Genomic DNA, 17278 nt, shown 5'->3' with positions numbered 1-17278 from the left:
GAGATATACCAGGTCAGTAGAGGGTTTTGAGGTAGGGGGGCAGGGACAAAACAAAGAAAATTTTGAAAACAATAGATTTCTTTTAAAAAGCTGGGGAAAGCCTTAATATATACCGTCTCATATTTACATAAAATGTTCTTTATCAAGTGGTCATTATAATGTAGAAGATGCAACAACATAAAATATCATTTAGGAAATTAAACCTACCCCCATCAAATAGTTGAGCAACTTACTATACAGTCGACCCTTGAACAATGCCACGGTTAGGGGCGCTGACCCCCTGCACAGTCAAAAATTTGAGAATGACTTTTGACTCCCCCAAAACTTAAGTTGTTTCTTGGTGTCCAAGAAGGATTGTTTCCAGGACCCACCACAGATATCAAGTCCCCTATATAAAACAGCGGAAATCAATATATATAGTCGGTCCTCCGCATTCTCAGACTCCTAACTGCAGATTGAAAACAGTACAGGTATATATTGAAAAAAAATCCACATATAAGTGGACTCATGCAGTTCATACCTGTGTTGTTTGTTCAACTATAGTTTGTTTCGTTTTAGAAAGGAATGATAGTTTTCATAGTAATGATTAGTTACTTATATAGAAGGTCGACTGATGGTAAATTTTAGTGTTTCTGTAGACATGTACATGTTTAACAAGATATATAAGGATCTTTATGAAATCTATGTGATATAAAAATTTCAGAGTTACGTTAGGTGTACATATTATAGGAAAAAAATCTGTTTTCTCGTTAAGGTGTTTAATATTGTAGAAAAAACAGTTTTTACAACTAAATTGAAATTTCACATGTTAAATCCATTATAAATTTGAATTATGCTAATGATAAGACACAATATATGTTCTTGTTATCTGCTTTAATTGATATTCATCCTGAGATTGCAAATAAGAATTGATTATGGCAGTTCAGGTTTTAATACATTTTTTTAAATGTGTGGTAATTGTGCCTTCCTATAAATTGCATTCCAGTGAAAATAGTTCTCCCTTTTGTTTTGTAACATTAAGAAGAGAAGTGGTAATGTTTTAGTACTTAGTATGTAGCATTCTTAACAGATTATAATAGGGGCTTAAGCACTTAAACTTGAGGGTCCTTGCCCTCATTATGACGTTTGAATTTAGACTATGGACCATTTGGGTACTTTCACATTCTATGAAACATTTTATTCTCATGTCAAATTTATTGTGTGAACAATTATACTAAATTAAGATATCAAAGTACATTTTTGTTATAAAACATGTTAACATTTTAGTATTATATCAGAAAATAAGTTTATACTTAATATGCATTATGTGTAGTTTATATAATAATTACACATTTATTTTGATTAAATAGAACTGTGAGTACAGAATAGATATTGACAGTCTCTAAAATTTTCATATGCTTTTTTTGACCATTAGATGACAATAACTTGAAACCTTTGGGTAGTTGCAATTTTATTGATAGCCTCCATTTGGCCACAGTAGTGGCAGTGAAGCTTGAATTCTTTTCCAGCTTAACTCAGCTTCTTTGTTTTGCAACTCACATTTGTGTGGCTTGCAGTATAAAAATGGAGCAATCTGCTCATGTATGGTCTTCTTTTCATTAGGATCAACTTAGCCTAACATTTCTAGTTTATTTTATATTCTTTTATGTATAGACTGTCATTGATTGTGTATGTGTATTTAAATACTTTGAGTCCAGATATTAATGCTTCATTTGCTGTGATTTTAGGGTTCAGCTCCCGAGATTGATCCTTCATCTGATGGTTCAAATTTTGGATGGGAGACAAAAATCAAAGCATGGATGGATCGATATGAAGAGGCAAATAATAACCAGTATAGTGAGGGTGTTCAGAGGGAGGCACAAAGAATAGCTCTGAGATTAGGCAATGGAAATGACAAAAAAGAGATAAATAAATCAGATTTGAATACCAACAATTTGCTCTTCAAACCTCCTGTAGAGGTAAATATATCATTTGGCAAAAAGTTACAAAACAGAAACCTTTTTCTACTATTAAGTAGTTAGACTGAAAAAGCAGTGAAGTTTAATTAATCTCAATTTTTCTGATTTTAGAGCCATATACAAAAAAATAAGAAAATTCTGAAATCCGCAAAAGATTTGCCTCCTGATGCACTTATCATTGAATATAGAGGGAAGTTTATGCTAAGAGAACAATTTGAAGCAAATGGATATTTCTTTAAGAGGTATATTCATTTATTTTCCCATGCTTTTTATAGTTATGTATTGAATTTTTGGCTCTTTTACCAAGATGTATTTATACGTATTTTGTTTTCCTAAGTGATAATTTTAGTATTTAAAACTATAGTGTAGATGAACAGTAACTAATGATAACTTCTAAACTATAATAAATTATAACAACATTAAAAATGCAGATATATTCCTCAGTCTCTTACCCATTTCTATTTTACTGACACTCCTAAAACAATGTACTTCAAAGATAAACTGCAGCAATATAGGTGGATGTTAATTAAAAACTCTGATTACCAGAGATTATAAGGAATGCTTTCCATCTAGGACCTTTCCTAATTCCTTGTGACATGATTGCTAGAACTTGAAAAAACCATTGCTGACTGTCACAGGCAAAACCCTTCCTCTTTACTAGATGATGTTAGATTTGGTCTTACATTATTGCCACAGCTTTGAACTCCCACTTTAATGGTATGGAATGGCTTGGAGGCCTCTGATATGGTTTGTGATTTTGGGAGGGAATTGATATGATCTTATGATAGCCATTGCTTCCCTGAGGTCAGAAGTATGTTTGTATCTCTAGGGAGATAACATTCTCGGTCTTTATACTATAACTTTACTATATAATTTAAAAATATTTCTATTTTATAACTTGAGTTTTCATTTAAGATATGAAAGATATATAAGAATCCTTCCCTTTTATATAGCAGATTTGATTTGAAATAGTGCTATAAGCTATAAATCAAACACCTAATTGAAGTAGGAGATAGGGACTTTAAAGATATCCAATTATAAATCCTGTAAAGGCAATAGCCACTCCCTTTTTAACTTTCATCATAAATTTGAATTTCCACCTTCAATTAATTACCTTTGATTTATGTAAGGTCATGGGAAAAGGTAAAAATATTAATTAGTAATGAACTAGGCTAGTGGTTAAGAATGGGTTCTGGTATCACACCGCTTTATATTATCTTTGCTTCACTACTTATTGTGAGTCTTAGAAGTTTCTTAAACTCAAAATGTTAATAATTTATAATGTTTTTCTTTCTTTGTAGACCATACCCTTTTGTTTTATTCTATTCTAAATTTCATGGGCTAGAAATGTGTGTTGATGCAAGGACTTTTGGGAATGAGGCTCGATTCATCAGGCGTTCTTGTACACCCAATGCAGAGGTAAACTTATATATAAAGAAATCTTTTTGGGAGGCATGGGTTGGAAGTATATGAAATCTTATTAACCACAGAAATCTGGTAGCCTAAAACACTTTTTAAACTGTTCATGCATTTTATACTTCCCAGCATCTTTCAACTGTGAAAATTTAGGTGATGTTAGCTGAGGTTTTAAAAATTACTTTGCACATTGAAGAAATTGCGATGTTTCTTGTAAGAGAAAATATTGAACTTCTGTTTATCCTAGAAGCTCTATATATGGGCCAAATAAATATTTTGACTCGATCAAGGTAGATGACAATGCTGAAAGCCAAAATAAATTTTGTAGGTGCTACTATAAAACTTTGTATAAAATTGTGCTTTAATGTGGAGTATAAAATAATAGTTCTAGGTTTTTTTATATGGAAAAATACACATTTTTAATTTTATAATTATATAATGTTAGTTAAGAGTGTAGGTTTGAAGTCAGACTTACTACTAGATTCATGTCATCTGTTTGACTGTCTAGCTTTATAACCTTGTCTGTAATTTAGTTTTTCTATAAAAATGTGTTATGAGGACTAAAAGAGTTAATATATGTAAAGCGCCTAGAACAGTGTCTGTCATAGAAAATTATCATGTTAACTGTACCATTACTGCATTTCATCAAATTGAAGATGCCACTCCCAATTTCAGAAATGCTAAAAGGTAAAAAAATATGCATCATAGAATTGATGAAAAACAGTATTTTCTTTTTAATGCTACATAGTGAGCTGTAGAGCTTGCATCAAGCTTGTGCTGAGGTACCCCTTTCCCAGTTGATAAGCACTGATTTATTGTTACAAGTCTTGTAATTAATGGTTTATTTTCCATGTTGTATTTGTGAATTACTTTAAAAGGAATAGTTTTCAAAATTGTCAGATGAGTGCCTCTAAAGGAAGAAAATAATTCATAGATATATAAAATTATTCTTTAACAGGTGAGGCATGAAATCGAAGATGGAACTATACATCTTTACATTTATTCTATACAAAATATTCCAAAAGGAACTGAAATTACTATTGCCTTTGATTTTGACTATGGGAATTGGTAAGTTGAAATCTGCAAATATGATATCTGTTGTTTCAAAAATAGTTCCTTAATGTTCTCAAAAAAATTTAGATATTATTATTACTTTTATAGCATTTTATTTTTATTTATTATGAGGCAATTAAAAGTACTTGAAAACAGGCATTTTGGTATCAGCTTCCAATACAGCAATGTTGCTGTTTTTTCCCAGACTTTCCTTAATTACTTTTATAATGTAAATGCTAATAATAATTATCGTTAGTAATCCGAATTCAGCCATACAACACTTGACCTTGTTTATGTGAAAATTTTTCCCTTTTCCTTCTTGTATTTTCTAATGTAGTTGGTATACAATATTATATTAGTTATATTAGTTTCATATGTACAATATAGTGATTCAACATTGTTATACCTTACAGTGTGATCACCCTACTAATTCTAGAAATCATCTGTCATCATGCAAACATCACAATATTATTGACTATATTCCCCTTCAGTTTTTCACCCATCCTATCCCCCCTCCCTTCTGGCAACCATCCCTTTGGTCTCTAAGAGTCTGTTTTTGTTTTTTGTCTGTTCGTTTTGTTCTTTTAGATTCTACATATAAGCGAAACCATATGGCATTTGTCTTTCTCTGACTTTTTCCACTTAGCATAATACCTTCTAGGTCCATCCATGTTGGTCACAAGTGGCAAGATTTCATTCTTTTTTATTACTGCATAATATAGTGTGTAATGTGTGTGTATGTATTTATACCACATCTTTATCCATTCATCTATCAAGGGACACCTGAGGCGGGTGGGGGAGGAGATAGAGAGTGTGTGTGTGTGTGTGTGTGTGTGTTTATGCCACATCTTTTTTACCACTTACCTATTGATGACTACCTAGGTTATCTCCATATCTTGGCTATTGTAAATAATGCTGCAGTGAACATAGGGGTGCATATATCTTTTCAAATTAGTATTTTTGTTTTCCTTGGGTAAACACTCAGAAGTGGAGTTGCTGGATTGTATGGTAGATCTATTTTTAGTTTTTTGAGGACTCTCCATCCTGTTTTCCATGGTGACGACACCATTTTACAGTTACACCAGCAGTGCACAGGGGTTCCCTTTTCTCCAGGTCCTCTCCAGCACATTATTTGTTGATTTTTTAATAGTAACCTTTCTTATTGGTGTGGGTAGTAGTAGTATATTGTGGTTTTGATTTGCATTTCCTTAATGATTAATGATGTTGAGTACCTTTTCATGTGTCTGTTGCCCATCTGCATGTCTTTAGAGAAATGCCTTTTCATGGCCTCTGCCCATTTTTTGATCAGATTGTTTATTGTTGTTATTGGGTTCTATGAATTCTTTTATACAACCATTTATCAGATATATCATTTGCAGATATCTTCTCCCGTTCAGTAAGTTTCCTTTACTGTGTAGAAGCTTTATAGTTTGATGAAGTTCCACTTGTTTATTGTTGCTTTTGTATCCCTTGCTTGAGGAGACATATCCAAAAAGATGCTACTGAAACTGATGACACATAATTTACTACCTATATTTTCTTCTAGGAGTTTTATGATTTCAGGCCTTACATTTAAGTCTTTAATGCATTTTTAGTTTATTTTTGTATATTTTTGTGTAAGAGAGTGGTCGAGTTTCATTTTGCATATATCTGTCCAGTTTTCCTAACACCACTTGAAGAAACTCATTTCTCCATTGTATATTCTTCCCTCCTTTGTCATAGATTAGTTGACCATCCTTCTCGTTTTATAGGGTATACAATTTTAGTCTTACAATTAATTTGGTTAAACTACATGAATGGATAATTTCACTTTTTGCCTCTCAAAACAAATTGTGCCAAATTTTCTTTGCAGTATAAATTAAAAGAATTTGTTGGAGATCTTCAAAGAAACTCTGAAAACTATTGTTCTGAAACACTAGGGGGAAAAAATTCATTCCTGAGTATAGAAACTTGAATTTCAATTTTTAAAATTTAATGTAAAAAATATAACATAAAAAGTACATGTGCCTACTTCCCAAATTAAGAAATGAAACATTATCCATTGAAACCCCATCTGTTTAGCAGACAGATAGCATCTCTCTTCCCACTTTTGCCAAAGATAACTGCCATCTTTAATTTGGTGTATTTCACATAGTATCTAGTATTTTGTATATTTTTAATTATAGGTAAATTATAATCTTTATTTTTTTCACCTTTTTTCATTCATTACTTTTGTGATTCAGTTTATGTGCAGCTCTAGTTCATTTCTTTGCACCGTTGATGGTATTTATTCATTCTACTCTTGGTGAACCTTTACCAAAAAGGCTCCTATGGCTTTTTGAACATGTCTGCATGTATACATATTCTCTCCATGGTAGGGGGACTTAAGGGTAGAATTGCTGGGTTCTAGAATATGCACAGCCTCAGTTTTTACTAGATATGGGAGAATGCCCAGTTTGTTCCAACAGTTTTACTTCTTTGCTCCACTTACTATACTACTTTAAAAATTGATGCTAATCCATAATTACATTATCCTTGATCATTTTGTGACCCCAAGGATCTTTTTATATATTTATTCGTGACTTGGCTTTCATGTTTTATGAATTGCCTGATCATCTGTTCATTTTTCTGCTGGATAGTCTCACGTCTTCTGATTTTTTTGGGTGGTAGAGCATTCTTTATTTAGTAGTCTTGGATTATAAGCATTTCAGTTCATTTCCTCCTGTTCTGTATTTTATTTTTTGAATTTTGTGTGGTAATCTATTTAAATGCATAAGTTTTTAATATTCACTGCATTTTCTATCAGTGAAAATCCCCTTCTTTCATTATGTATTTCTATTTGATTGTTGGCATCAGATTTATAATCATAATTTGTTTCCTTTTAAGTGCAGTTTTCCCCAGAAGGTAAAAAATGTAGTAGCATAATGGCTCTCTGCTCATTGCTTCAAGAGACTATCCCATAGTGTTTAAGAATATAAGATTTTTATAATCTGACTGGTTTCAAATCCTAGTTTGGTCACTTAAGCTGTGTAACCTTGGACCAGTTTCTTCATATCTTTGTGCCTTAGTATCTTATGTATACTATGAGAATAATAATACTCACTTAACAGGGATGTTTTGAAGATTGAGTGAGTTAACACATATGAGTGTTTAAAATAGTTCTCGGCACAGAATAAGAGCTTAATAAACATTAGTTGTTGCCATCATTATTTGCAGTTCTGTTATCAAAGAAAACATCTAGTAATAGTTTTAAACTAGTTTCTAACCTGATATGCGGAGGTGGGCGGTAGACCATAAATGTTTGAATTCTGATTTACATAATGTAGGCAGTTAGGCAATTTGACCTGTACCTTTAACCAATGTTGAAAGTGAATGAGTAGGAGTATTAGAAACTTGGAAACGTAAATTTTTATTTATTGAGAACAAACATTAAACTACTTAAAACATGCAAAGTGGGAGGCTTCTATTATTAACTCAAACTTGAGCATTTAGCCTGTATCCTAGAGATAAGCTAAATCTTGGGGGTAGAGATAGGGCAGAGCACTAAGAAATATTGAAGAGATGAAAGTGTATTATCAGTTCTTTGAAGATGAGAGATATAGTATAGTTATTTTTCAAGCTTCCATTTGAAAGAGGGAACACTTAAGAGGGGCAAAAGGAAGCATAACTTTAATTTTTTTCAAGGTAGCTTTTTAAAGAAACCTGGTTATTGAAATTATTTGTTAAGTATAAGGGGAAAACTAGTTAAGGTTTGGTATTTATTTTACCTAGCATATTTTTTATTTAGATCAAATTTAGGGTTAGTATTTTGTCACTTGCATATATACTTTATTACACTCTGGGACCACTGAAGTAAATATGATATTTGCCTTCTTAATATGAGTCACAATATCATTTTACTTAAATAGATTGTTTTAAGTTATTGTTTTTTTCCACTATAAGCATTACTGGTTGTCCTTATTATTGAAGGCCCATAAATAAACTTTTAATTCTTACATTGTTTTTATAAAAATAAAAATTTTTTGGTAGTTACCAGGAATGCAAATTAGTGAAAAGAATTGCTTATAATTAGTAACAGCATATAATTTTGTGGAGTTACAGCTTAAAATGGATTAGAAAATTTTTGTTTTTGTCTGGGTTAAATATTTAACTGGTTATCTTTCTAGTAAATACAAGGTGGACTGTGCATGCCTCAAAGAAAATCCAGAGTGCCCTGTTCTAAAACGTAGTTCTGAGTCCACGGAAAATATCAACAGTGGTTATGAGACCAGAAGGAAAAAAGGAAAAAAAGAAAAGGATATTTCAAAAGAAAAAGATACACAAAATCAGAATATTACTTTGGATTGTGAAGGAACAGCCAACAAAATGAAGAGCCCAGAAACTAAACAGAGAAAGCTTTCTCCACTGAGACTATCAGTTTCAAATAATCAGGTACTGAAATGAACTATGCTCTACTGATTCTTGATGACAGAAGTTAAAGGAAAATATTGTCATTTTAACTTATTTATCTAAAATGGTTTAAAATCTATGTTAAGTCCATTCTGTTATTTAACGAAGTAATTATAAAAGTAAAATACGAGTTCTACTAGATTATGTATAATATTTATTAAATTACTAAGAAACTACTCAGCCAGCAAATCTTTGCAGAATTGAATATAAGGTTTTTCTAAGGCTGATAAGTAAAAATGTTTTTCCAGATTGTACTGTCCTTGTATTCATAATAAATGTTCTTAAAGTATTAATCCATAAAATTCCCTTTAATATTTGCAACATAATTAAATCAATTATATAAGGGTGACAGGTATGATTTTCGAGAGAAAATTTTCATAGAAACACAGAATTTTAGGAAAAGGGTTTGGCCTATACACCTGCCCTGCCAGAAAATACTTTGTTATATGCCCTCTAAACAAATGAAAGTTAGGAAGAACTACTTAATTTAGTTAAATGAAGGTTTTACTCATCTTCAGTACCCTGTCTTCTAGGAATAATTTCCCTTAAGTCTTATATTGAACATTTATTGAGCACTTAGTATTTGTAGACACTGGGTTTTGAAAAATGATTTATATATGTTTATGTTTTGGGAAGAGTCTGAATATAAGGCTATATTACCATATTTGACCTTGTGGGCTCTATTGATAAACACATTATTGACTAGAACTTTAAAAAGCAAAACTATTTGAATGATTTTTTAAAATTTCTTGAATTAGGAAACCAGTTTTAAATTTTTGAAATGGGTTCAAATAGGCTTGTAATTTTATATATGTCCAATTATTTTGATTGAAAGACTGAAAATAGTTCAACTCCCTTAGTTGTATGTAGAGTAGTTGTTTCTTTAAAGCAATCATTTCCATCTTTCAGGAACCAGATTTTATTGATGATATAGAAGAAAAAACTCCCATTAGCAATGAAGTGGAAATGGAATCAGAAGAACAGATTGCAGAAAGGAAAAGGAAGATGGTAAGTTGGGAAGCTAGTAGCTGCTTCATGCTGTCATTTGGACTTAGTGACAGCTGTTCTACTCATAGTAACTGTTTCTGCCTTTATGAGGTTTTTTACACTGTTCTTCTGTTTGAAGTTAGCAAACATGTGACATTGAGCACTCGTTTGGCTTTGTCATTACCATTCAAGTTACTTCCACTAATTTTTTGTTTTTATTGTATATTCGTTTGCATTTTAGAATGACATTTAAGAAATAATTTTTGACATTTTTGAAGCTGAAAACTTAATAAATTTTCATGCCAGAATTACTGTGCAAAATGTCTTTCATTAGCTAAATGTATCCTCTTTATAATTTAATGTAAAACACAATGGAATTTTAAAGCTTAAAATAGCACCAAATAAATGGCTTATGGAAAAAAAAACCCAGTTTGGTAGCTACTATTTCTGTATCTCATATCACTATCATAAAAAAAGTTTAGTATTTATATTCCTTATTTATTTGCAAATATCTTACCTGTATAAAAACCAGGACAAGATATTTTCTTACAAATCCATGGTAGTTCAGCAATCAATACAATGTTTAGGCCAGTTAAAGTATTATGGTATAGTTTGCCCTAAGATTTGAAAATGACTTTATACAACTAATGATCTTAGTACAGGTTTTCTCCAGTCCTTTATTTTACATGCTCCCTTATTTCCTGTTTTAGTGATTTTCATGCTGTATTCCATGGAATCTCAGGTGTCATATACTTAGGGGTAGGATCTTTGGAATTTGGCTGTTGTAGGCCCACTTAATATAAGTCCATTTTCTGTTTTATTGCCTTGATCATATCTCTAATACTGCTTCACTGTTGATGTTCAAAATTGTGAAAGCAACGCAGAACTGTTTCATAGCCTCAGGAGTTCAGAAACACTGCTCTGATGAGATAGGGTAGTGTTAAAGTTAGGAAAAAAGAAAAATATAGGAGAAAATATTGGAGGAGGTGCTAATTTAATTTAAAAAAAAGATTTCTTCCTCCATCTAAAGGAAACTTTTGCAAGATACGTTTCATCTAAAATACCTGTACCTACTCAAATTACTTATGGTCCTTTCTTGACTAGATTTCATATTGGCCTGTTCATTCCACAACTGCCACAGCCTTATACCTGCACTAATCCTGCAGAAACTTTTAGAATACAAATTTAGAATATCACTGGTTTCTGTAGGTGGCATGTTTTGGTAGGAGGAACCTCTATCACAAGTGGTTTTAAGGGCTATAACTGATTGAAAAAAATATGAAACTAAGAAAAACCTGGAGGTTTGTTCTGTGCCCATATAATAATTTTATTCAGATTGCAGTCTGTTTAAAAGTTTATATGACTTTGGTGCTACTTTTAAAATATTTCTATCAATGCTGAGAAAAGTTACTGGAACTTAGAACATCCTCATTTTCAGAACCCAAAAGAAAAAAAAGAGATACCCTTTTGCTGTTGAGCATAGTGGAACTTTGGATAGACAGAGAAAAAGTTTTACTTGGGAATCCATTTTTGGTCCTGATTTTGCCCGTTTTAGTATATTTTTATATTTATTTTAGTATCTATCACTAAGTGGCTGTGATTTTCATAGGTATAAAATGTGGAAAACTCAAAAAAGTATAAATGTTTAGAATCTGGGGTATGAAATATTTTAAAATCTGGCTTCTTGACCTAGAAGCCCTCGAAGTCAACTGCAGTGTTATTTCTAATTGGTACATTTACTTTGATGTTTTAATTATAGAATTTTTGGATATACTCCAATGAGAGTGCAGAAGCATGCATCCTAGGATTCTTAAGCAACTGGTATAGTTGTTCCCCCTTTCCCAAGTATCAGTATTTGTGAGGACCAAAATAATTGGTTTTTAAAAGTTCAAGTACTAATCAGCATTTATTTGTCTAATGTTAGCCTTTTATAGTGATTAGGTTAACATCAGTAGTTGTAAAGACAAGGCCAACTCCTGAGAAACTTATGTCAAACTGATTTAAATTTTCACCTGTGACAAGACAGACTTTATTATTAATATAAAGGAAATACTAGCTCTTATGTATTTACGAGATTGGACTATAAAAGGAGTCAGTCATACTTTCCTATCAGGTAAATAAATACCACATAATGATGTCCAAAGTCAAATATACTTAAGCCCATCCTTTTGTAGTATAGCTTGAACCATATGAAATTGATTTGACCTGAATTTTTACCTACACAAATGTCAATTTCATATACTACACCTAATATTTAGCATTTTCCTCATACTCCAAAAATTGCTCCAGTGGATTTATGTATTTTTGTTGCTGACTTGTTCTTGTTGATGAGAATGGAAGAAAATCTCTCTGCCTTCAGGGGCATTTACAAAAACAATTAATGCAGGAAGAAGTATAGTAAAGGAGAAAGAAATATGATGGTTTATAGCTGGGGGGAGCAGAGATCATTTCGTGAATGAGGTAGTATTTATGATAGACCTTATGAATAGGGTTTAAAGAAGTGCAGATTAGCTTATTGCTAAATTGTATGGAATAGAATGGTTATTTCTCTAGAGGAAATAGCCTGGAGGTAGTTATGTGATAAATCTTATTTGGCTGAGATTATAGGCTGGTATTGAGGAGAGGGGATAGAGAGATAAGGTTGCTTGTAGATCAAAGGAAATAGTCAATGTGAATTTCATGAAGGACAATTTATTCAAATCACTACGTGGCCAGGGTAGAAAGCTACTCTTTTATTAACATTTTCCTCCCCCCACCCCCTACCTTTAAGTTGTTACCTGCTGATAAAAGGAAACTTGTGGCTAAATGGTATGAAACAGAATAGATGGTTATTGGACATTTCCTCTTTGGCTAGTAAGAAATACTTCATAGGCAGTGGGTTGGAACTGACTTCAGGGATTCTTATAAATCAGCCCCATTAAGCTATTGCAGTTGAAACACAGTAGGCTGTTTATATTCACCTGATTTCAAAACAAGGGCACTACTGAGTAGACTCCCCCAGGTACACAGTTGTTGAGGTGAAAGTGGCTGTAACATTGCCAGGGTAAAGAGAGCCTGCGGAAGGGGATTAGATATTAGGATGCTAACCTTATTTTGTTCAACTAAAAGGTGATCATAAATTACAAAACCTTTGGTTTAAATTAAGGCAGCTTATCTCCCCCATTTATGTTACAAAGAAAACATCCTTTATAGTATCTTTTCATATATTTTCAAAATTTTCCATAACCTTACAAAAAGACCGTACCTTAGGAATATAGTCTTGGTTCATATTTGATGACCTACCATAGTCAGATTCCATAAACTGGAATTTATGGAAAGGGGTTCAGGATAGAAATTGGAGAAACAATTCGAAGAATAAGAAAGGATAGTCACCTAGGTATGAGATTCTTCAATTTGTCAAGCATATCACTAGAATGTAAACTACATAAGGGTGAGAAATTGTAGTTTGTCATAGACCAAGCTCCTAGAGGGAAAATGCCTGACTGGCTGTTATAAAAATAGATGATCAATAAACGAACCTACTAAATACTCATGGCAGCCATTTGAGGAAAGACTTCTCTGTAATACTTTTTAATGTGAAGTATGAGGGCTGAAAAATTATGGGGAATCCTGCATCCTGGCAAGGCCTCCAAGGCACAACCTAAGCTATAAGGAAGCTTCACTGAACCTGTAATTTAAGACATTTCATAAAAAAGAGCTCTGTGGCCAGTTGTTTAGTAAATGGTATATACCATGTGTCTAACTTTGAGATTCCCATTATACATGGTATGTTTAAAAACTCTCGAAAAATTATTTGCATTTCCTAAACTCGTACACCCTTGCAACTTTTTTTGTGTAGCAACTTTGAATTTCCACAAATTTTTATTCCATGGCACATAGACTCTGGGAAAACACTAGTATGACGAATTCATGCTGTTATTAATGCCTCTAGAAAGTGACTTGATTTAGAAGATCACTTCCAAAGATACAAAAGAAATTTTAGTAATAAACATAATTAGAGAGAGTACATTTGTTGTCATCCATCTCAATTTTCTCTCCTTATAGCATGATGAAGTTGATGCTGATTACTAATTTTCTAAGGTCCCCTTTTCTCTCATAGTTTAGGAACTGCATTTCTAAAGATGAGTAATTAATTGTAGCAAAAGGGAACTCGTTTATTTTTTACAGGTATTCTGTTCATACAAAATGAGGATATTCAGCTTTAGCTGCCCTATAATAAAGATTTCCAAAATCTTGTTTAAATACTTGAAAATACGTGCCTTCAAATAATAGTGACACATGCTGTATATAATGTACACACACTTATTATTCACTTAATAAAAATTTGTGTTTGCTATAAGCTGAGCACCATTTAAGGTACTGGGTGAACAAAGAAGGCAAAGGTCATGTTCTTGAAGTGCTTTCCTGGAAGATGGGGTGTAGGGAATAACATATGAAAATCAAATAGGAAACATAGTATGGGGGTAACCTCAATCGTCACATGGTAGAGAAGAAATGGAGATAACCGCATGAGCCATACTTACAATATTTTGGAATAATTTTATCAGTAACCAGTCTTACCTATTTTTTTAAAAGATAATCTCTAATTCCTATTTGAAAGGATAAGGGAAGTTACTTGAGTAAGGAATCTTTTAATTTCTCTATTTCAAGGCTGTAGAGTAGTGTAAATATGGCACACGTTGGCCCTACCTTTTTCCTTTTCCTTTAAAAGGTAATTTTGTTGTTTTTTTTTTTAAAGCCCTTTCCCACCTGGTAGCAAATTAAAAAATTAAATCATGAGTCCCTAGCTGTCTTTGTTTCCTTCTCAATTCTTATACCCTACTATAAGCAAATTCTCTTTAAAGCTACTATGGGGCATCCACAGTTCATAAGCTTAATATTTACTTAATTTCAAATTACCAAATCTCTCTAATTGGGATGAATTGTAACAGTTTATTCAGTAGTTTACTTTTTTAGTTGCAATATTATATAAAACTTTAATTCATTTGCTTTATTATGTAATCTTTGAACAATACAAACCTTAGGTTTTCCCCATTTGTTAAATAGGAGGCTTAGACAAGATCTCCATAGTCTTTTCCAAGTATAAAGTTATATGACTTTAAGTTAAATCTGTGTCCCAGTGCATTTATACACTGAAGCAGAGTTTTAATAAAAAATTCTCAAAATTCTCAAGTGATAAAATTCTACAGAGATACTACTAAACAGTCTTTGTTTTGCCTATGGGAAATGACATACTCTGTATTTGCTGTTGTAAAACTATAAACTATGTCATAGAAGCAATCTGTACAAAGATTTCATGAGAGATCCCTCACAGTTAAGTTTAGCACCCAAAACTCCAGCATTAACAGTGTGCCAAAAAAAATAACAGCAACCTGATTTCAATTCTATATCAATATAGGGTCTATCAATTGCCCAGCTCACAAATGATTTTGAGGTCAGGACAGTCATAAGCTTGGAATACTCAAGTCATGGCTATAGAATATACAGGCCTTAGTAGCAGACTTAAGTTTAAATATATAAACTATATCAAGCACAGATGCTGGAGTAATTAAGACTCCTAACTTCTCTAATTCCCCTACACAGTCAGCTGGAATTACTTCAAGCTATACATAAAACTTTTTCAGTTAGATCTAGCACATGGGCGATAAATTTTCAGTCATTAAATATACTGCATATCTGGTTATATGTTAAAGAACACATTGTGTGCAGTAGTGAATATAAAAACTGAATAATACATGACTCTTAAGGAATTTAAAAAATCAGTTTGGTAATGATTTTTCTCATGTAGAAAATCAGAAATGCTTACATTGCCAACACTTGTGTTTTAAGGTGAAGCTAGGTTAAAGCTATTAAGGTATCTGTTTACTGCTTTCAGTTAACAGTTGTAGTGAATGTAGGAAGAGTTATGCTTTGCTGTATGCAAGTGGTTAATTTGCTGTATGTCAGTGGTTAATTGGAAGGAAGAGTAAATCAAGAGCCAGGAAACTTGTGTAATAATTCTGCAACTTCCTTTGAATGAGTCACTTAATACACAGGGCTTTGGTTTCTTCAGCACTATAGGACTAGATTATTTTTTAAGATCCTAACCAGCTCAAAAAGATTGGGTCACCTCTAAATAAAGGATTTTGCTTTGACTACCAATTAGTCGTATTATTTATAAAGTAAAGGATTTCAGTTTTTAATTGAATGAGTTGGTCTTTACATAAAACAATTTTCTCTCTGACCCTCACACTCACCATCCAAAACAAGTGAATACTGGACTATGTCCAAGAAACTTGGCATAAATTCATATTTATCTTAGAAAATCCTGGATAGTCATGATATAGAAAATACCTTCCCTTGGGTACATGAGTTGTGGGTAACTTTTTTTATTAGAGAAATAATCTTGCTAAGACAAGTTTATTCTCGAAGAATATACTTTTCCCAGATTTATTTTAAAAATTTTTCAAGAGATAAATACAATAATAATAACCTCCCCCCACCCATCCCCATTGAATAGTTGATGCAATTATGATAATTATCTTTTTTAGTTACTCCAGATTTCTAATTTAGCATTTTAGAAAAGCCCTGATATATGGAAACAGGATTTTTATAGAGAGCCATTAAGATAAAAGGGAGTTTAGTAAAGTGATTTTAAAAGACCAAGACATGAATTATCTAAGGAAAGAATTCAGCTTTAAAATTTCGACTTCCAGTAAAAAAGACCATTTTTTGCCTGTGCTATTGTGCAGATATGTATTCATGAACAAGTAATCTTACCTTTTTGGACCTTAGTTTCCTTACCTGTAAAATAAAGAGGGTGAGGATAACACATTTTGTAACAGTGACATGTTTACAGTATGGCAATTTGTTTTAACTAATCAGAAACTTATAAGTATTCTCAGAGGAGTTTTGTTGACATACTACTTTGTTCCCTTACTGAATATAACAAAGAAAAAAATACAGGAAAGAGTAAGCAGTAGTTTCCAGAGTGTGTCTTGATGCTTGAATCTCTGCTGATAATATCTAGAACTAAAGCTCCATCGTTGAGAAGACCATGCAGCCAGACCCTGAGTTTCTGATCTTCCCCACATTGATGACAATAAAGGAGACAAATGGATTTGAGCCTCAGGACCTGGTTCTTCTTATTTGGAGAACTGGACAGTTGATGGACATGCTTCCCGTTTCTGGTTGAATGCTGAAGCATTTGCCAGGCCCACTGGCCAAGGCCCTGGGTCTTGATTTTAATGTTCTTTCTCCAAAGAGAATACTGAAAGGAACTCTTGTTGTTCCTCAGTCCCTGCCTTGAACTGTCATTGTAAGACGGGAAGAGCAGAAGGCAGAGGAATGCCTTATAAGAACTATAATGGAGGATCAGAGAGCTAAAATGGAAATAATTTACACTCACGGAATGAGTGTTAATTTTCCAAGTACTGTTGGAAAACTTCACAGCTATT

At 32.5% G+C, this 17278-nt stretch overlaps 1 protein-coding gene across 5 annotated transcripts in view; it reads left to right on the top strand.

Moving 5' to 3' along the window:
• Positions 1-17278, top strand: part of KMT2E (lysine methyltransferase 2E) — a 79121-nt gene that overhangs the window by 50553 nt on the left and 11290 nt on the right. For all 5 annotated transcript variants that reach the window (XM_011372529.2, XM_011372528.2, XM_011372530.2 and 2 more), the window contains 6 exons: positions 1728-1958; positions 2070-2200; positions 3260-3377; positions 4333-4442; positions 8573-8837; positions 9765-9863. In XM_011372529.2, the coding sequence (XP_011370831.1) occupies positions 1728-1958; positions 2070-2200; positions 3260-3377; positions 4333-4442; positions 8573-8837; positions 9765-9863 (954 nt within the window). The remainder of the gene's footprint in view (positions 1-1727; positions 1959-2069; positions 2201-3259; positions 3378-4332; positions 4443-8572; positions 8838-9764; positions 9864-17278) is intronic.

This window comes from Pteropus vampyrus, unplaced genomic scaffold (genome assembly GCF_000151845.1).
Source record: "Pteropus vampyrus isolate Shadow unplaced genomic scaffold, Pvam_2.0 Scaffold208, whole genome shotgun sequence".
Taxonomy (NCBI): domain Eukaryota; kingdom Metazoa; phylum Chordata; class Mammalia; order Chiroptera; family Pteropodidae; genus Pteropus; species Pteropus vampyrus.
Note: the sequence above shows the minus strand (reverse complement) of the source record. Positions and strands in the feature narration are given on the sequence as shown.